Below are 20784 nucleotides of genomic sequence, written 5' to 3' on the forward strand. Positions count from 1 at the left end.
ACTAACAGTCATTCAAAACCACCAGCAGCGATAGGTGTTAAATATGTACCCTCAGTGGCTACTAAGACGGAATAGTTTGAAAAGCCTGCCTGAACGGGGAGGTTTTCAAAGATTTCTTGGAAGTTAGCAAGGAACGGGGGAGGCGAATTTCAGACGGTCATTCGTTCGTTCGTTCGTTCGTTCGTTCGTTCGTTCGTTCGTTCGTTCCACAATTGAGGGGCAACTACAGAGAAGGCCCAGGTTCTTGTTCTCTCCTTTCGGGCCTCTCTGGGGGGGTTGGCAACCTCAGTCATTGCCAGTAGAAAGAAAGAAAGAAAGAAAGAAAGAAAGAAAGAAAGAAAGAAAGAAAGAAAGAAAGAAAGAAAGAAAGAAAGAAAGAAAGAAAGAAAGAAAGAAAGAAAGAAAGAAAGAAAATCTAGCGAGCCAAGTAGATATGGAATTCGTGGACTACAGCACCCGGAATTCTTTAGGCATCCCCACGCCTCCCCAGCTAGACTTCTTGAGGCATTAATCAAAGTTCTGACAAAGGTTTTCAAGTTCTCAAACTAACAACTTCAGACTTGAAATGCCTTTTTTTTTCCTGTAGAGAAAACATGGAAAATTACAGTAGGGCTTACTTAGCTCTTAGGGACTTGCAAGGGATTACGGGTCTGGTAGTCTCTGCATGGGGGGGAAATCCTACAAGGCCCATAATCCCTTGCAGCTCCCTCAGAATGTATGCAGTTTGAGGATAGATTTACTGGGCTGCAAACACTCCCTCTTCAGACCTCTGATCACCTTTTTTATCTCCTGCATTCACTCCAGACATGACTCAGATACCAACAGGGTAATGCCACAGAGTCTTCACAGTCCAACTTAAGAGACAGGCAGCTTCAGGAGGGGAAGAGAGATGATCTTTTTGGTATTTCAGCTCCCAAGATATTTAAGGGTAATTTTGCTTTCCTGGTGGAGTATCAGATTTTACTGCATGTCACCTTCAACGAAAAAGCTATTGCAGGTCACCGTCAATAAAAACAGAGAACTTTGTCTCCATTCCTAATTCTACCACCATGACAAAGATTGTTTGTTTGTATATTTGTCTTATTTATTGGCCACCTTTCTCCAGGCAAGGGGATCCAAGGCAGCTCACAGTTTTAAAAAGATTCAAATTAAACACACAGTAAAATATACATCTCTTTAATTATTCAATCATACTGTATTTTTCCATGTATAAAATGACACTTTTTCCTAAAATAATTAAGAGGAAACATTGAGGGTCGTTTTATACACAGAAGTAAGAAGGGGAGATCAAAGCGCTTTGATCCCTGCTTTCCCCGTCCAGTTTTTGCAAGGCAGAAAGCAGCTTTTTGCAAAGAAAGAAATTTTTGGTTAGAAAAGTGGGGGTCTTATACACAGAAAAATATGGTATTTCAATCAGTGTTCTACTTTGTTTTTAAAACTATGAAACTGATTAAAATATGACTCAACAATTTAAGAGAGGCAAAACATTAAAAACTATCTTAACTTTAAAAATGGCATTCAGGGATTCTGCCATGAATGTTAAAAGCCTGCCTGAAAAGACGAGTCTTTGGCTGTTGATGGAAGGACAGGAGGGAGAACATCGCATAATCTGGGGGCTGCCACTGAGAATACCCTCCCTCGTATCCCCATAAATGCCAGTTTTGCTAGTCACGGAAGGAACGCTGTTCAACTCTCAAAACCTCCTCTTCTCTTATTTTAATTCAACAGCTCCACCTCTGGAGGTTTCGCCAGGCACTCCCTGCAGGTCTCCAGCAGACCTTTGGCAAGCCTAAGGACTAGAAACTTGATTTAATTCTTAGAAAGCAGATTCTGCACTGAGTAAGTTTATAACTGGAGGCCACGTTTTACAGAGAACAGTCCCTCTGTTTGAAGTGCCGTGAATCGGGAACCCTAAGAAGGGAGATCAGGGATGGTGTCAAGGTGCCCATCATCCACAACCACTCTGAGGTGGGCTCACCAGTTGCTTTCGGTGGCGCCGTATGAGTGTTTACCCTGACGACAGGATCCTTGTTCAAGGGAAACCGCACCACAAATAAACACACTGTGTCAGGGGACTTCAACGGGGAGATTAATAGGGCTTATGAGAAAGCCGCTTGGTGATCAGGGACGAGGGCGGAATGCCATCTGCTTGTCAACACAACCCATGCGCAATGTGCCCTAGGATGCCAGCCAGGCTCCAGAGCCCCCCACAAGGGCATCGGTGCTCAGATGTGGCAAGCCTAGGATGCTGGGCACCAGGGGAAAAGCATAAGTAACTTCTCAGTATCCCAGCACTAGAGTCAGCCTCCCAGTGACAGACAAAGCTGTGCCATCATCCGTCTGCATGAATGCATTTGCTGCGCGTTGGCATTACACTAAATCTGTACCTGGAAAGAAATGCATCAGGAATTCAGAAAGGAAGCCCGTTCTACTCCGTGGACACCCGCAGCCTATGAGAACGGGCAACGTTGGTCACACAGGACGTTGTTGATGTTTCTCTGGACACCCACGGGTGGTATTGAAGTATATCTCAGCTCAACTCCGAGTGTGTCTGCACGACACAGCCCAAGCAGTTTGCCCCCCCCCATCCTGCAGAGGTTTGGGATGTGACACTTGGTGGAGGACTTAGCGCTTTTCTGCTAGAGCGCTCTCCGGCACGACAGCAGGCCAGCACGCCCTGGCTAAGAGAGACGGAGGAGTGAAGGGTGGGTGGGTGGGTTTTGCCGGGCACCGTGGGTGGCTTGTGACCCAGGGCAGGAGGGTGCACTGTCTTGGGTTCCCTTTGTGCAGAATGGATCTCTATATTTTTACAAGTGGCTCAAAGGATCTTGATTTCAGCTTTCTTTTTTTACTAAGCAAGGTTCTAGACCTCAGTGTTTTCAAACGAAGCTCACAAGGCACACAAGTTCACGTGAAAAGGTAAATAAAATGTCGAGATGAGGTCCCTCCCCCGCCTCCCAGTCCACAAACCCTCCCTTCTCAGCATCCTGGGACCCCTCACTGTCCTTGTCCTGTCAGTTCTGCAGCTCCTTGTTTATAGGATGGATGTTCTTAAAAAGCGTTCTTGAAAATCCCCAGAACCACCGCAACCTCAAACAACACGGATCTCAAAGCGGTTGCTGCCGATGCCCAGAAATGCTCGGATGTTTCCCTGAGCCGTCGGAGAAAGAATGAAGACTTTCTAAATAAAATTCGGGCCAGCAGCGGGGGGGGGGGGGCGACAGGGAGCGGATCCTGCATGGCGAAAAAGGCTTGGCTGGGTGCCTGGTGAAAGACGACCCCGGGACGGCTGCCACGGAGGCTGTTTTTGCACCCTCCTGCCCGCCCCGGTGGCATGAAGACGGCCGAAAGCGGGGGGAAGAGGGGGGTCTGGTTGGCACAGGTAACCTGGCCAGGCCCCAAACCGCACCACCTCCGTCACCCGAGCAAACGACGGTAATCTCTGAGCAGAGGGTTCGCACCAGAGGCTCGCAGCGCCGACTCTGTTTCCACCCCGTGAAAGACAGAGGGTCGGCATCAACACCGAGAGGAGATCCTGAACTATTATTACGGTATATAACACCCTCCCCCCCCTTTCAATTGTTCTGAGCAGGGAGGCCCGAGTTCAAATCCCCCACAGGGCCGTTGAATTTGGTGGGCAAAAGTGCTACCCTGCAGGGTTGTGGTGTAATAAAAGTACAGAGCGGGAGAACCAAGCACATAACCGTTTGTTCTTTGGAATACAGTTATGTTCTTGCGGAAAATATAAGGCCCTCACTGCTGGAGATAACCCGCCGGCAGGGGTGGGGTTGACGGGGGGGGGTTTCCTGTGAGTGGCCACCGAGACGCCAGGGCTCTGCTGGGTTCGCCCACCCGGTTTTGTGGAATATTGACAGGGGAAAAGAAGGCGTATCCATTTAAAAGGAAACTAAGCATGTTCCTGGGTGGGTGTGGGCTGACATTCGCCCTTCATCCTGAGTGGGTTGGGAAGGGGTCTGCAAATCCCTCAGCATGGTACTCTGAAGAAATTCAGAGGGGACCTTTTAAAAATTGCTCTGCATTCCTCCAATAACCTTTGGTGCCGGTAATAATAATCTTAGCACTGCATCGCTGGAAAGGGACTCTCTGGATCATCACGTCGGTCTCCCTGTCAAAGTGGCACTGTGAGGAATCAAACTCCCAACCTTGGGGTCGCAAGAATTTCCCGGGTACGCTCCGTCTCCCCGTTAGAAACAACAAATGAGGCCAAACAGCAAAAGGGTCGTAATTTACTCCATTTCTAAAGGCCTTTATAACTCTACAAACATTTCATTCGCTCGGCTCTTTCTTGGGCTGCTTCTTTTCCTCCCCCCCTTCCTCTGTCGAAAATCCCACGACTCCAGGTCGAAATCTTTTCTCCCGTCATGGAGATGCTCCCCAAAGCAGCAGGAACGCCAATGTGCCCGCCGTCACAGCCTTCCGCTATTCTCCGTGGGCTGCAAAGTTCTGGCGTGCGGGATTCCTTCTGCAACGTTGAGTTCTGGCTTGGGTGGGACGAAGAGAGGGAGGTTCCCCCCCCTCGGAGCCCCCTTGGCACGACACGGGGAGAAACCCGGACGGATACTTCGCCCAAAGCAGCCCTCCGGATAGAAAAGAGCCATCCTTCTCTCCTCCCAAGCAAGATGCCCAGCGCGGGCATGAGGAACGGGCGCCCACCTGCTCAGGGGTCAGTCCTTCCCTACCCACGGCCGGTGTTCCTTGGAACTGGGGGAGCCCCCAGCGCTGCCGCGGCGCGACAGGTGGACCTCGGAGTGCCGGCGGGTGATGGAGAAGGCGGGCGGGTGGGCCACCGGCGCGCTGGGCTCTGCAGTTCCCGAAAAGTGGGCGCACGGATCCTCCGACTCCAGCAAGAGGGTGCTGAGGTCCTTCTCCCGGCCCAGAGAGAGGCTGAGCCACTTCACGCTCCGGCTGAGCGCCTCTTGCTTGGCCCGCAAGGCGGTGCCCTCGTCCCGCAGCTCCTGGAGGGCCGCGGCCAACGGGCGCACCACCCCGAGGGCCTCCTCCACCCGCTGCTCCACGGCCTGGCGCCAGATCTGCAGCTCCCGGCGGATCTCCTGCAGGGCCCGGTGCAAGGGCTCTTCCAGCGCCGGCTCCCGGGCGTCCAGGTCGCGGTGAGGCATGGGCACCCCGGGCATGGCGAGAAACCCCTGGGCAACTGAAGGGCTGAACGATCTCCAGGCAGAAAAGGGGGATCGTCCTCTGTGCTTCTGGCTGCTTGCAAGACCTTTGATGGCTGGGATTCCAAAATGCAAAGGGAAACAGGGGGTGGGCGGGCGAGAGAGGCTTTGTGTCCCGACCCAGCTATTCTTGTCCTGGAGAAAATGCAGGAAGGGGAGGAAGGCAGGAGGGGCCGGGTGGTTTTCCCCTGTGATGGGCACAGACAGGCGTGATGGAGCTGAGCCAGGTGTTCTGGCTGGCCGCAGGAGGAGGGGGACAGATCCTGCCCTGGGAAAAGCCGGGGGAGGCACAGCCGAGGAAGGGGTGCCCTCTGGCGGCTACCGAGGGGCGGGGGCTTTATTTAGAAGGGGCTCCTTTGGGGCAGTGTCAAGCAGCCAAAGACACAATCCAAAAGGGCTAACACACACACACACACACAAACCCTCAAGCTTTGTACAGGGCGCCCTTGAGGCACGCTTGATCTGCAGCTCCCATCCACCACTGCCACCTTGCCTTAAAGTGAAGGGATAATGGGAGATGTAGTCAAACACCTGGAGGGCGTGCCTTTGCCATGGGGACACTCGGGGACCTCCTTGTAGAATCCTTTCAACCCAACGACGCTGTACGCAAAGGCAAGAAGGAAGGGGGACTAGCCATCTGGCCAGTGATTGCCCGTGGCTAATGGGGTGCGTGTCATGGGAGGCCTGTTCTGACTGTGGCCGTTAAGTACCCTTATGGGCAACCTTTGGGCCTGGGGTTCAACTCCCATGAAACCCAGCCAACCCAACGGATGGGGAGGGAATATGAGTTAGTTATTACGTGCTGTCAAGTCACCTCCAACGGACGGTAGGCTTCTGAACCAGCCATCGCCAAAGGGTCTGGTCCTCAACAGCTTTGCTCATCTCTTGCAAAATCAAGTCTGTGGTTTCCTTTATGGAGTCAGTCCATCTTGTAATTGCCCTTCCTCTTCTCCTGCTGCCTTCCACCTTTTCCAGCATGATCGCCTTTTCCAGAGAACCCTGCCTTCTTAGAATGTGCCCAAAGTAGGACAGTCTCAGTTTCATCATTTTGGCTTCCGGAGAGAGTTCAGGCTTGATTTGATCCAGGACCCCCTTGTTCGTCTCTCTGGCCGTCTGGGGTTATCTGCAAAGCTCTCCTCCAGCCCCACATTTCAAACAAATCCTTTTTTTCCTCCATGAGCTGTCTTTACTATCCTGCTTTCACATCCATGGACGTTGACTGGAAATACAAGGTGGATGATCTTTATCTTCGACTTCAGCAACACATGAGAGCTGGAGGCTAAAACGTCCGAGGGGGGGGAGAGAGATTGCCAAGACCCCCCTAAAGCCCCACCAGGTCAGAGGCTGAGCCAGTGTTACTCAAAAAGGATGGACCCTCTTTGCCCCACAAAACCCCCACCCTGGACAGTGCCTGCTCCTGGCAACACATGTGGTTTGCGTGCATGCTGGAAATACAGATTTTTTTTTTGCGGGGGGGGGGGGAAGGTTTAGAATAAATGACATTTGGAGCAGGAACTAAAGAATTTGGGAGGAAGGGAGAGAAGACATGAATGGATGTGTTGGGAAACCAGAAAAATATATACCACCACCATCCCAATGGTTAGACTCAATTTATTTGTTTGTTTAATTAATGTAACTTAATTTATTTGTTTTTAATTTAATTTCATTTTTATTTGTTTGTTTATTTATTTCATTTCCGAACCTTTCTCTTTGAAAAGGACCCAAGACGGCGCACATCATCCAAAGACATCTTTCAAGCTAAAAACAGGAAGCCTACACATATTCAACAGGCCACCAAGCTCTGAGAAATGGTAAACCAAAACAATACAAAAAACGCATTTGAAGGAGCAAGGCATAACCATCCATTTAAAAATCCCACTCCGGTGGCCAGTCCCGGAGGGAAAGCCTGCCTGAAAAATCTTGGCCTGTTTGTGGAAGGAGAGCCAAGATGGGGCCAGCCTGGCCTCCAGTGGGATGGAGTTCCACAGTCTGAGAGCAGCCATGGAGAAGGCCCTCTGTTGGTTGTTTATGCCAGTGGAAAGGCAGTGCCATAAGCTATAGCTGCTAACTGCCCTTTGTCGACATGTTGCTGTTTGTATCTGGACACAAAAATGGTGCAAAATAACCCATAAGTGCAGAAATGCATCCACTAGCAGGAATGTGTCCCTGGAGTGGACATCACCTGCGCACGTGCCGGGGCAACCAACCCACAGGATTCTGGGCAGATCTTCTTAGGACCATAAAGTTTCACGGCAAGACTCGGTGCAGAGCCCTGCATTCTGCAGACCTTCGCCCTCAGCGCTCTGAGCAGCCGCCCATTTTTCTGGCGGATTATTGCCCAGGACGGAGGGTGGCACCAGGACCACGTTATAGCCAGAGCAGAAAACTAGACATGCCTGGGAGCAATTATGCAACATGAGAAATTATCTGTCATGCTTCTGAGATTTCTCAGGGATCCCCTCCCCCAAGTGTGTGCAAGCTTCCAGCTATGGCCCTGAGGACTAGAAACTTGCTTTCAGATCATCGCACCATAATACACACCCAGATATAGTGTTCCCACATTCTGCACTCTGCAGACCTAAGCAGCAGGCTGAGAAAAGCTACTTAGAAAGCTGCAGGGCACACACACACACACACGTTTCACTGGTGTGATCTAGAGCTGGGGATGAATTTTGATGGATCCCTCAGGAGGTGGGGTTTTTCACATCCCCTAAGGTCCACCTAACCTCAAGCTTTCACAACTCTGTGAAATCTCAGGCAGAACTATGCGCAGACTTTAACCCCAAAAGCGCTGAAACAGGCAGATGAAGCAAAATGAAAACAAAAATTAAATAAATGCACATCTCTGGAAAATGCACAAATTTTTTGTGTGTGCAAATTTCCACAAGGGGTGAACATGAATGCCCACAAACAGATACAAAACAAGGACAGAAAGAACCATAAAAGTACGATTTGGAAAAAAAGATGAGGCTCCTACATCTTTAGCATCAAGGGGTGGGGGGTGTCAACCTCTCAAAACCATTGCAGAGCCAAAAGGGAACACCACCTGAACCTTCCCAACAGGTACAAAGTTCTCCTCAAAGTAAAAACAGACGTTGTGGGGCCCCGCATACTGCTTAACGCCGCAGGTGAATAGCCGCACGGCGGAAGGCTCTGACGTGGAAAAGGAGGAGGCCGGCAACTGGAAATGGGCCGTTCCTCCTGGCCTCTGTGCACAAAAATCCGTACCAATCCCCTCTTTGCATTCAGGAATTCTATCTCTCCCCTCTTTGCCCCCGCCCGGTCTGAAATGGCACCCTTCCCGTCAGCCAGGCCAAAGTCTTACCAGGATGGAGAGACCATCTCCATTCCCCCAACTGTCCCACCTTTTCCACCCCACAGATCCTTTTCTAACCCTCCGACACCACAGAGCGATGGGGACCTGGAGCAAGGATAACTTCAAGGGGGCATTCCCCCATCAGTGCCCCATCTCCTGCGTTCCGGCATGGAATAGAGAGAGAGAGATATTGAGAGAGAGAGAAGCCCCCACTCTGCTCACCTGAGCCACCGTTGGCTGGTCAAGCGCCAGCTGAGAAGAGGCCGTTTCTGTCTTCCTCACTGTCCGTTCTCTTCCCTGAATTATGCATGCCTCAAAGCGGGATCAGATTCCCCTGCGCCGGCTGCACGTCTCCCTCTTCTGTCGCCCAGATCCACCCGAAAACGCTTATTTATCCCTCAAGTCCTTCGCTCCAACCCTGCCGCGCACCCCCTCCTCTAAAAACCTCCCAGTCCGGTCTCCACGCCTGGAATCTCGCCACGGCCTCACCTGTACGGGGGGGGGGGGGGAAGCAAGGCTGGCCGGAGGTCCGATCCCAAAAGGCCACTCCTGGACCGCTGGGCCATCCACCTCTCCGCGCGCAGCCTGCCCGGAGCCGGCGGCTAAGACCTTAACGAGAACCGACAGGCAGCAGCCGGGAGCCTGGATAAAGCCTCGGCTTAAGGAGCCGTTCCGGCTTCCTCGGCACCAACGAGCGAGGGTAGACAGGGCAAAACATGCAGGGAGGCCACGCAGAGAGACGGCGCCCGCTAGCAGCTGTCCAGTCCAACTCTCACGAATGCGGGGAAGCCTGTTTCCCTATCCATGAGGGCCAGAAACTTGTATTTTTTTGGGAATCAAATGGCTAAGATCTTCTGGAAACTCAAATGCCCCACACCGTGTAACAGACAGTGTTTTCCTGCATCCCCCCCAATGATTGAGCACACTTAGCCAAAAAAAAAAAAGTATTTTGCTGGCCTTGTATTCTGTGCAAAATATAAGGTTTCCCCCCCTCCTGAAATATAAGGCTTTCGCTTGAAATAGAAGGATTGCCACAAACACAACAGATCAAAAAACTTGCAGTTGTTTTTACACAATTGCGCCAAAATCTTATCATCTGGAGGGCTAGCAAGGAGACCCTTTTTGAAACATTCTCGCCACCTGCAAGGACAAAATAGGTGAAGATTTGGATCCTTAGGAAAGGGGACGGCGCAGCGACTTCCAGCTGAACCCAGAGAGAGGGGTCTCCTTCATGGGTGGCAGCGGGCATTGCCCGAAGTGGCTGCCCGGTGCCACCAACCCAGTCTCAGCGGAGAATGTACCGCTTGCGCCCTAAAAGGCTCTTTCACATCAACCGCCCAGAGAACATGATCGGACGTTGGTGTACAAAGATATGCAACCAGCAGATACGTCCTGCTCTGCCAGGGTCGGTCTAGTTCCTCTTTGAGGCCTGAACCCCTGCACAAAGGGAGGGGATCCTCCCCATTGAGCCGATTACAGGACTATGAAGGGGGAAATGAGGCAGATTTAGGGAACATTGTTTATGTTTTCCGTATCCTGCATCGCTTCTTCTGGCTTTTACTGTAGCTGAGCCAAGAACCCAGCCTGCATTTTCCACCCGCTGGAAAAGAAGAAAAATGGTCTTGATTTTGTTTACCCGTGTTTTTTTCCCTGTGGCCTTTGTTGGACTCTTTTAAAAAATATCTGCATTCTTACCAGCTTTCACTTTTAAACATGCTCTTTTAATCATGTAAACTGCCTTGGGTGGTTTTGAAGGTGAACAGAGGGAGATGAAAAGTTTAAATCAATCAATCAATCAATCAATCTCAATATGACTTACAAATCTTACTCATCTGCCTCTCTAACTCTTGAACAGCTACAGCCTCTACATACCCTAATGAACCTTCGGATTCCTAAGGACTAGAAACTTGATTTTTGAAAGCAAGTGCCAAGGTAAAAAACACACACACACACACCTTCCTGTGTGGGAACAGGCACCTCCAGACAAGAGGAGGATGATACCATGAAGAGGAAAGGCGGCTTACCTGATTCAGGCTGCCGGTGCTGGTGGTGGTGATCTGGACGGGGGCACTCCTCAGCCCGAGGGTGAGCTCTGTGGAGGGTCAGAGAAAGCAGAGAGATGCGTGAGCGCAGCCGGTTGGCTGGGGGGGGCAAGCGGGCAGCCTTGATGGGTAAACTTCAGAATAACTAGCCCTACAGGCAGGTTCACAACTTACTAGTCACTACACAACATTAAATGGGTATACAGTGGTGCCTCGCTAGACGGTGATAATCTGTTCCACTGAAATTGCTGTTTAGCGAAATCGTCGTCTAGCGAAAATCGGTTTGCGAAGCAGGGACCAAACATTGTCCAGCGAAATTCCCCCATAGGAATCACTGTTTTGCGAATCGCTATAGCGATTGCAAAAAGCCAATGTCTAGCGAAAAAATTGTCATGTGGGGTAACTATCTAGCGAGGCACCACTGTATGTTTTTCAGGATACATCCAGGCTGCCTACTGGCTTTGTCTACTTCCTTGGTGGGAGGAAACGGCCAAAAGGGGGGCTTATTTGCAACGTTATCGTTGAGCACAAACCGGCCAGGATCCCACCCCAGGGCAGAGAGAAAGCCTAGGAGGGGTCTAGGGAGAGAAGGGAGGGTTTCCTTAACAACGGGCGTGAATTTATGGGCAAGAATCCGGTTGCTCCTGCACCAGCGTCAAAAGAGACCTTGCCAGCGTCGAGCACCATCATCACGCCCTATGCCTACCCTGCACATCTGGGGCAGGGCTGGCTGGCGCAAACCATGGCACGCGGCCCAGATCTCGCGAGAACGGCTGGCAAAACGCAAAAACCAACTAAGCGGCTGTCCTTTATGGACCCACAGGATTGGGGCCACCTTCTATAAATCCTCCTGTCCCATTGTCAACGTCAACGTCTGTCCCTCGCTCACCTTTTCACATCCTTAAAGTTGACAGTAGAGGGGGAGTAGGGGCTGAGAATCAATGGTTTAAGGTAAATTAAATCCCTTAAATAAACTACAGGGAATGAATACAGTGGGACCTCGACTTACGAACGTCCCTATCTACGAACATTTCAACTTACGAACGGCTCCGTTCGCAAAAAAATTGTCATCGACTTGCAAACAGAGCCTCGACCTACGAGTGAAAAAAGGCAGGGGAAAAGGGCAGGAAATTCAAATTTCCAGCCCTTTTGCCTTTTTTCTTCCCTCGGAATGCACTGATCGGTTTTCAATGCATTCCTGTGGGAAATGGTCTTTGACTTAAGAATGCAGTCCCAATACGGATTAAGTTCTTAAGCCAAGGTACCACTATATAGTCTTCTGCCCCAGACCTTGGATTTGGGGGTGGGTCTATAAAGCAGATTTTAACATATAATCTAGAATCCATCTTCTGGGACTCCTCCTCTCAGCATGCACGCCGTTTCCACAACACGAAGTGAACCGTCTTTCCCCAAAACCAGGGCAGTCCCAGCCGGAAGAGCAGAGTCACGCGAACTCCCAAACCCCCACCACCACCACCCTGTGCGATGCTCCTGGAATCGGCGTCCTTGGCCGGGGTGGTGATGCCATATTTCGATGGCGACCCCCGCCTTCCCCTTTCCCAGATCCCAAAGAGGAAGCGGCTGAGAACCAACTGTCCTGGAGAGAACTTGGGCGCAGCTCCAGAAGCACCGGCTGGAAAAATGGCTCTGACTTAAAAAACCAGAAAAGTTTCCACTCGGTCCTCGAGAAGACGAATGAGGGCCCATCCAGTCGTGGACAGAGGCTGATCCTGCCAGAAATGGGAAAGTTTCCAGTCGCTGGGACCACACGCGGGAGGTGCTCCACTGTTCCAGCGGTGCACTCGGGCAGCGTTTCAGCCTTGAGAGTTCCGGACAGTCGCACTGCGCACACGGCAGCTTTGATTTCTTCCACTACCCGGAGGAACAACAGCCGACCGCCCGAAGACCACCTTTCCACCCTCATGAGCCTTCTGGGAAGCAGCGCAAGCGCGGGGGGGGGGGGAGACGACCCTTTTTTCATCACCAGGGCAGCCGAGATGAGAGGTCGGTCCTTAGGAACAGCATCCGATGCTTGCGGAAGTTGGCTGTACAGAGCAAAACTCCAAGGGGCTGCTGATTATGAAAAGACACTTCTAAATCTGGCTGGAGAGATCGGTAGTTTAGGTCTCTGGCTGCAGAGGCTGGGAGTTCAAATCCTCCCTGTGCCTCCTAAAAGAGCCAGCCTAGGTAGCCTTGGACAAGCTGCACGGTCCCAAGGCACCCTCCCTCAGAAATAGGGAGTGGGAAACCAAATCTCTACCTGGAAAACCCTGTAAAGGGTTCATTTGAACTGACCTGATGGCACATTATTATTATTATTATTATTATTATTATTATTATTATTATTATTATTATTATTATTATTATTATTATTATTATTATACAGATAGGTCACTGGTGGACTATAACGCAAAACTTCACCAGCCAGCTGCCTCATAAAGGTAGCGCTTGTCCCTCCTCATGAGAAAGAGATGGGTGAACCTTCTCCAAAACGCTAGGAATAAAGGTGGGCAGATTTGACGTTTCGGATTACAACTCCCAGCATTCTTGTCTAAAAACACAAAATCCGCCCAACTGTAGCCAAGAGACCCAAATCCTGCCATTTTTGAAGGCTTTCCAACTCCCTCTTGAGGGAACAGCCAACTTTATTCCTTTAAAATCATAGGCTGCCTCAATACAAGGCAGATTAACAGCAATAAAATATATTTCACAACATGATGCTTAACTCTCTTGCATCTTTAGAGGTTTCGTCCTGCCAGACTCCCTTCCTTCCTTTGCAGGCAGCAAAGGTTTCGTGTTTCATTCACGGACGGGGGTAGAAATTCAACAGGTAACAGCTCAGCGAAGGAGATGATGCCACCACCACCCCGGTTCAAAACTTTCCTCCATTAAAAAAAAAAGAAGGGATTGAGGATTGCAAAACACAGCCAACCCCATTAGAATTTGATCCTTCCTCTTACACAAAACCTTCCTTCTCAGCACAATTCGAGCAGCCGTTTCCTTCGACAACAAAATTCGCCATAAAACCCACCAGAAATTCGCCTTAAGAAATTCACTGCAGATTTCGCCCTAAGTGCAAAATGCACAAACCCACAAAGGGCCAAAAGTTGAGAGATAAAGACACACAGAGAGAGAGGCATTTCCTGCTTCCTTAAGAAGGGGTTCTAGGATTTTGCGGGCTAACAAAAGAAAGGAGGAAACCAGCTACGCTCTGCGCCCCTCCCTCCCGTGGCCAAATCATCGCAAAAACTCCAAAAGAGATGCTGCTAATTTGCTCAGCTACGGGCCATGCCACTCACCTGCCCGCTGATTCCCGGGCATGCCCACGATGTGGCTCCGGACGGGCTGGTTTCGCCCGTCCTTGATTTCGATGGTGAGCAGGGTCTTCATGGCGTCGTTGGGGTCGGCGTTGGGGCTGCGTGCCCGGGATGGCAGAGGGGTGCGAGAGGAGGTGCTCCGCTGGGCATCGGGCTCTTCTGAGCGGACGGAGGAGCTCTCCTTGGTGTTTTCAACCAGCTGGCGAGCCGGGGTCAGCTTGCCACCCTGCCATTGGCTGTCCTGGCCCCGCCCCCGGAGACCGCCCACCTCTTTAGGGCTGGCTGGAGCCGTCGTCCCCGCCTTTGCCGGAGAGCCCGTGAGCCGCCCGGAGGGTTCCCCGACAGCTCCGAACGCACTCCCTGCCCGCTGCTTGGTGCCATCCTGGAAGGCCCGCCCAGCACCGCCCCCGGGGGCCTGAACAGGTGAGTCCGCCGGTCGCCGGAGGTGCTGTTGCTGCTGCAGGATCCGGGCCCCTCTGTTGGCGCTCTCTGCCTTTTGGGGAGCAGGCACGGCGGTGCCCGCAGGGCTGGGGGGCTCCGCGCTGAACTTGCGCGCACGCTCCCAGATGGAGGAGCCGGTTCTCTGGAAGGGCTGGTCACGTCGGGCATCTGCATGCAAAGAGCGGGAGAAGGAGTGAGGGAGACGGTGGGCGGTTGGCTTGGGAACGGAGAACAGTTTATAACACACAGCCGGGAATCCTGCCAGACCTTTCTGAGAGAAAAAACATGGACCCTGGGGAAAGGACATTTTTGGAAAAGTCCTCTTTCACCCTCTCACGATTGCTCTCCAATACCGTCTCCCTCCCAACGAACAGCTCTGTCAACTTTTAGCAGGGGTTGCTCTGCTGAAAATCTGCAGCCGTGAAAGAGCACCAAGAGAAAAAGGGAAGCACCGAAGTATTTGGCAACCTTTATGGCCAATGGACTTATTTCTGCAACCCGCTTCTGAAATACAGCGCAGTTTTAGAAGAAGTCGTCTGGGCAAGCCCGTCAGGTAAAAATCCAAAGAAACAAGACAAAATTGTAAGACTAACCTTTATTTTGTAAGGGTCAGTCTTATTTTGTAAGGGTCAGTCTTACAAAATAAGTCTAACCCATATATTTTAGTGCAAGCTTTTGTCCGCTTTGTCAGAGACTAAGAGACAGAATGAAACGGAGATGAAATACAGTGGTGCCTCGCTAGACGATGATAATCCATTGCACTGAAATAGCTGTCTAGCAAAACCATTGTCTAGCGAAAAGCAAATCGTCATCTAGCAAAAATCAGTTTGCGAAGCAGGGACCAAACATTGTCCAGAGAAATTCCCCCATAGGAATCACTGTTTTGCGAATCATTATAGCAACTGCAAAAAGTCAATGTCTAGCAAAAAAGCTGTCATGCGGGGTAACTGTCCAGCGAGGCACCACTGTAACAGAATGCAGAAGTGATAAAATTAAAATATAATGGTTAGTCTTTAAAGCGCTGCCTGTTTTTTCTCTCTCTTTTTGGTACTGTTTTGTTTTGTTTCTTTGGATTTTGGCGGATATGAAATATATCGGTGAGTCTTAAGCGTGCTGCAAAACGTCTTTTAGTTTTTCATCCTGGCGTGGTCTAGCTTGCCTTCTTTGGGGCACAAAGAAGAACCCAAACAGGGAAAGAAAGGGGCCGGCTCTGATAAATCACAGATTATCTCTCCTCTCCAACCTCTGTTAAAAGGGTTTGGGAACAGGAAGCCTCAAATCTCTCTGCAGAAACGGCAACCGGAGTCCAGAGAGAGCATGATCTCACCCGTGGGGAGAGGGTGCTCTCCATGGGCTGGGCAGGGAGAGTCGGCTGCCACGAACACCTTGAATGTTCCAGCCTCTCCCCCCCAAACTTGGTGCCCTCCGGGTGGACTCCGATTCCCATCATCCAATACAGGGCCCCATCCCAGGAGAGCCCCCGGTTGGAAGAGACGGCTCTAGAGAGAACCACAGAAGGAGCTGAACGAAGAGAACTCAGGCACGTCATCACCACCTGGGGATGACGGGAGTTGTGAGCACTGTCGCACCGTGGTTAAATGGCAGTACTGCAGTCAAAACTCTGCTCATGAGTTATTGATCCCAATGGGTTCAGGAAGCCGGCTCAAGGTTGACTCAGCTTTCCATCCTTCCAAAGTTGGTAAACTGAGTCCCCAGCTCACCAGGGGAGGGAGGGGGCAATGTGTAACCTGCATAATTAAGGGGTAAACCGCCCAGAAAGAGCTTTAAGTGAGATGAGGCAGTATGTAAGCAACACAGGTTTGTGACTCAACCGATCTGGAAGGTGGTCGGTTAAGCAAGGCGACAATATCAGGGCTCATTTCACCCATCGCTTTCGCCCAAGCCACCTCCACTCCCCCAATTCAGCTGCTGCGGCAAGCTGGATGATCTCTCTCTCTCTCTCTCTTTGGGATCCAGTGGATCAACGAGGCAGAAAGGAGAGAAGGGGTCGGAGAAAAAGCTAGAGAGAGCCGCCTCTGGTGGGAGAGAACGAAGCCCCCGCTGAGCCAGAGAGAAAAGCACGTCCACGCCACCCCAAAGAGAGTCGCGAGCTGGGGCGGAGAGTTACCTGCGTTGACTTTTGGACGCGGCGTGGGTGGTGCTGTGCCCGCACAGGGGGCGTCCGACGAGGCTGGGCGCTCGGGGGCAACGGAGGGCAACGGAGCTGACACACACGCTGTCAAGTATGCAAAAGAAAAGGGGAAATTTTGTTCATTTGTCAAAAATATTTTACCTTGTATCTCTCCTTTTAAAAAGGCAGCTTTCATCATTTAAAAAAGGGAACAGTGAAAAGTTAAAGCAATTATACAAAAATGGGGTGGGAGGATTAAATAAAACATTATATTTAAAAATGGTAGTATAAAAACCTCACTAGAACGGATTAAAAAACAACCAAAGGACAGTTTAAAAACCCCAGTTGCGAAGGGCAAGCCTGCTCGAATCTTTGCCCGCTTGCAGAAGGAGAGTAAAAGGCAAACCTGCAGATGAAGGGTTTTCTAAGACTTTGCCCACACCATGTTGGTTGAACTTCCCTTCAAACGACCAAAGTCTCTACCCAACCTTTTATGTTGGGGCAACCCCGACTCTCAGCACCCCCAGCCCAAAATCCATTTAGAGCCAGTGTGGGAATTACGTCGTTTGCAACTGGCATCCGCCCTCGCCCCCCATAAAGGCAATTTTGCCCTGGCCCACCTGCTGAAAACAATAGAAATTTTGGGCACAAAAGGAGAAAGAAGGGGTTTTTTTTAATTTAAAAAAAGAACACCTTTCCAGTGCTGAAGATCCCATTCGGTTAAACTTACTGGCCTATTTATTGAAACATTTTATTCAGTTTATTAAATATATTTATATGCCACCTTTCTCCAAAAGGATGCCAGGCGGCTTACGGTATTAAAAGAAACCAAGCAGAATGCTAAAATGATCAATTATGACAGTATTAACAAAGAATTAAAAACATCTCAGATTAAACCTGATAAATAACAGCAATATTTAAAGCCCAAGTCAAAGCACCGAATGCAAGAATAGCAATGGCATTTATAGGGTTTTTTTTTTATGTTTGGTGCAGCAGCTCCTAGGTCAAAAACCCGTACATGTGCACAACAACCCTCCAAAGTGGGCCTAACTCTCATTTAAAGGCTTCGAAGCCATTCAGAGCACAGTTATGAAATGCTCGATCTTCTGGACCCATCGGGCAGCTACAGTCTAAAAATGGGACATTTCAAAACTCCAGGATACATATGTGATCGGTAACATGCACAACAATCCTGCCAGGTAGGTCGGCTTGATTTCTCCCCACACTAAACATGGAGACCCCCATACACACACACATCTACACTCACAGAGGACGTAAAATTTGAATGCCGGATGAGGGAAACCTGTAAAGCTGGGGGGTTTTTTGGTCCAAAGACCTCTCTCTCTGTTCCAAAAAGCAAATGGTGCTGCTTATATCCTGCCCTAGAGTGCTTAAAGCCTTGCTTTACGATTTATTTTCCGCAGTACGAAGCAAGTTTCCCCAGGACGCCTGGTGCCTGGAGGTTTACAGCACCCCCCCCATTCCTCTGGCAAACCGCGTTTTGGTTTACAAATATTTCGCCTTACGTAACGTCCTGGAGAACACATTAAATTCGTAAACCGAGGTATGCCTGTGTTTGTTTCTAAAATGTTTTTTAACTTGTTATATTCTTAATTCCGTTCTTTTTAACATTGGGGGACGTCTGATAGTGAAAAAGGAGACCTATTAAATAAATAAATATTTATTTATTTTCCCCCCCTAGTGGTGGGGATTGAGGATGAGCCACAGTCAACCCGTTGATTTCCTTCGCTTTGCACACCAAATGCCTTTTTGTTTTCTTTTGTGGGGAAATTCTGAGCATGCAATCCAACTGTTGCATAGCTCAATGGTTGATGTCTCTGGATGCAGAGCCAGAGGGTTGAGAGTTCGAATTCCCCCCATTTAATTTTGTTTCTAAGATTTATTTATTTTTTTTTGCAGTCTTCCCCTTTATCACCATCATCATCATTTGGGGAGCAAGAAAGAAGCCAAGAGGGAGACAGCTTGGAACAGGGAAAGGGCCTCTTGAGCCTTCTCGGCAGGAGAAAATAAAGAGCGGGGGCCCAGCCGAGGATGGAGCAAGGATCCTTTCCCGACCTTACTGGGCAGAAGAATGCAAAAGGTCCGGCTTTGTGGAGGAGAGATTCCCTTTCATGGCCCTGCGAGGAAAGGCTGCTCAGAAAAACCGTACAGGGTCTAAAGCTGCTCCACCTGCTTGTAGAAGGGAGAAAGGAGGGCGAACGAGATCAGAAACGCAAGCAGGGGGAGAGAAGCGCTCAACACAACACACACACACAGAGACACACAAACATGGAGTTCCCTCGGGAGACGGATTCAATCTTTAAGCACTCATCTCCAATTGCTCCCATCCAACCGAAAGACGAGGGCTGTGGCAATCCATGCAGCCCGGAGAGGAAGTTTTGCCACTGGCCAGATGGGCAAAGAGCACAAAAACCCTCCCACACCAACACAGCCGGCAACTGCAACACCCTTGCTCCTTTGAGATCTGCCCCCTTACCGTCTCCTCCTTCGCTGGTCGTCGCCCCTGCTTCCTTGGCCGGGACGTGAGGGACGTCCTAGAGGAACGGGGGGGGGGGGGAGAAAAGGGAAAGAAGTGAATCCTTTTGGCTTAAACTGTTTAACAGCTATTTTTAAAAAGTGAGTCTCAGAACAGCACAGCTGCAAGACAAACAGGACGTGGACGAGGTTCGTGCAAATTCATGGGGGGGGGGAATCTGCAAAAACGGCTCTACGGTGCAGTTTAGTGTGATCCAGAGTGGGGGAAAAATTAGCCCTGTGCTTAAGGAACATCGTTAGTGGTGGGTTTGAATTGCGGTGAAACTAATCAAGGTAAACCACGTCTTCCGCATGAAACAAGGTTAGGGTTGAAGGCGGCAAGGACCTTGCTTTTCCATGGGCTTTTGACCTTTGCACCACGGTGCAAAATCTAGATTTCCCTCCCCACCTCCAGCTGCCACTTCTGGAAGAAGCAAGACGACAACCTTAAAAGAAGACAGGGTTCCCCTTTATAGATATAGCAGAACTGGCGCTCCGCCATCGCCCTGCTCTGTGACTTCTAGATGCGCTTGACTACAACTCCCATCCTATCCAGAGTGGGACTGGGGATGATGGGGAGTTGAACTTCGCCCTCCGGAGGCTCGCAAGCGCAAGAAGGGGCGGCTCCGTCTTCTCCCGGTGTGTCTGTTGGGAGAACGCTTACCTCTTTCTCACTGCTCTCCTGGACTGAGAGCCTCGAAGGGGCCTCCCTTTCCGAGGAGACCCCTTCCCCCTCATTGGAAAACTCCAGCTTCTCCTGCATGGTCTCGCCAGCGGATCCCCCTTCAAGGGATCTCAACGCCTCCCCGTCCTCCGGCGCCGACTGGCCGCTGACGCTCTCCTCCTTCAAAGGGGGCTGGGATTCGGGCCCAGAATCGCTGTCGCGGGAGCTGGCCTCGGGGCCTTCGGTGCTCGAATCAGGATCCGGACGGCTCTCTGGGGCTGAGGAGGACTCGGAGAGAGGCCGGTTAGGAGCCGGATCCAGAAGGAGAAAAGTCCCCAAAGAGGAATCTGCGCGGAAAAGACGAGAGCGGGGAAACAGAGTTAGAAGCGTCACGCGAGAGCTACGAGACTCAGTCTCATCAGAGATGAGAAATCTTACCCTGGGACTGGATCCGGACCACCCAGGACCCCAAAACACCACTCTGGGCTTCCTCAGAAAGCTATGATCCCTAGATACTCTTATTATCAATATTATTTTGTGGTTCCCCCGCCTTTGACCTTATTTCGCCCATCCTAGAAAGTTGAAAAATCTCTCCTGAAGATTTCCTGAAAAATCTCTCTCTTTTCGTTACTGAGGGCAAGCAAAAACGAGCTGATTTAGCACCCACACCACGGAGCCTGTGTGAACAAGTTCCTCCAAGTTCTGACAGAAAACCAGGAAAATCGAGAGCACCTAGAAAAACACTATAGTTAAGTATCTCCTCTGTTGGAATGTGTGCCATTTTTTCTAAGACAAGATTTGGTGTGTTCAAATCACCAGCCACCGCAACGGTGTCAGTATTGGCGGGTCAGCCTGTGGGACTAGAGAAGGACAAATCCTGAGCACGCCAAGGACCTACACAACCCATCAAGGAGGCCCGGCAGGGAATCGAACCTCCAACCTCTAGCTCTGCGGACAAGAGGCCTAAGCCACTGAGCTTTACAAGCTTCCTCGCCTAAAACAAAGACCGCTTTGTTCCAAAATTCGATAATTTCGCCAAACAGGACCACCTCCTCTTTAAGCATTTTCAACTGCTAACATAAGTTTAGGGCCAATATCAGAGTAAGCATTGTGGTGTTTCAGTTCCTCCCCCCCCCTTTAACA

General features: G+C 50.5%; 1 protein-coding gene across 5 annotated transcripts in view; it reads right to left on the reverse strand.

The window, feature by feature from the left end:
* The window catches only part of SMTN (smoothelin), a 66050-nt gene that overhangs the window by 20119 nt on the left and 25147 nt on the right, over positions 1–20784 (reverse strand). For all 5 annotated transcript variants that reach the window (XM_072983640.2, XM_072983639.2, XM_072983635.2 and 2 more), the window contains 5 exons: positions 19642–19988; positions 18940–18997; positions 16440–16547; positions 13853–14479; positions 10536–10603 (listed from right to left, as the gene is read on the reverse strand). In XM_072983640.2, the coding sequence (XP_072839741.2) occupies positions 10536–10603; positions 13853–14479; positions 16440–16547; positions 18940–18997; positions 19642–19988 (1208 nt within the window). The remainder of the gene's footprint in view (positions 1–10535; positions 10604–13852; positions 14480–16439; positions 16548–18939; positions 18998–19641; positions 19989–20784) is intronic.

Source organism: Pogona vitticeps, chromosome 14 (assembly GCF_051106095.1).
Source record: "Pogona vitticeps strain Pit_001003342236 chromosome 14, PviZW2.1, whole genome shotgun sequence".
Classification (NCBI taxonomy): domain Eukaryota; kingdom Metazoa; phylum Chordata; class Lepidosauria; order Squamata; family Agamidae; genus Pogona; species Pogona vitticeps.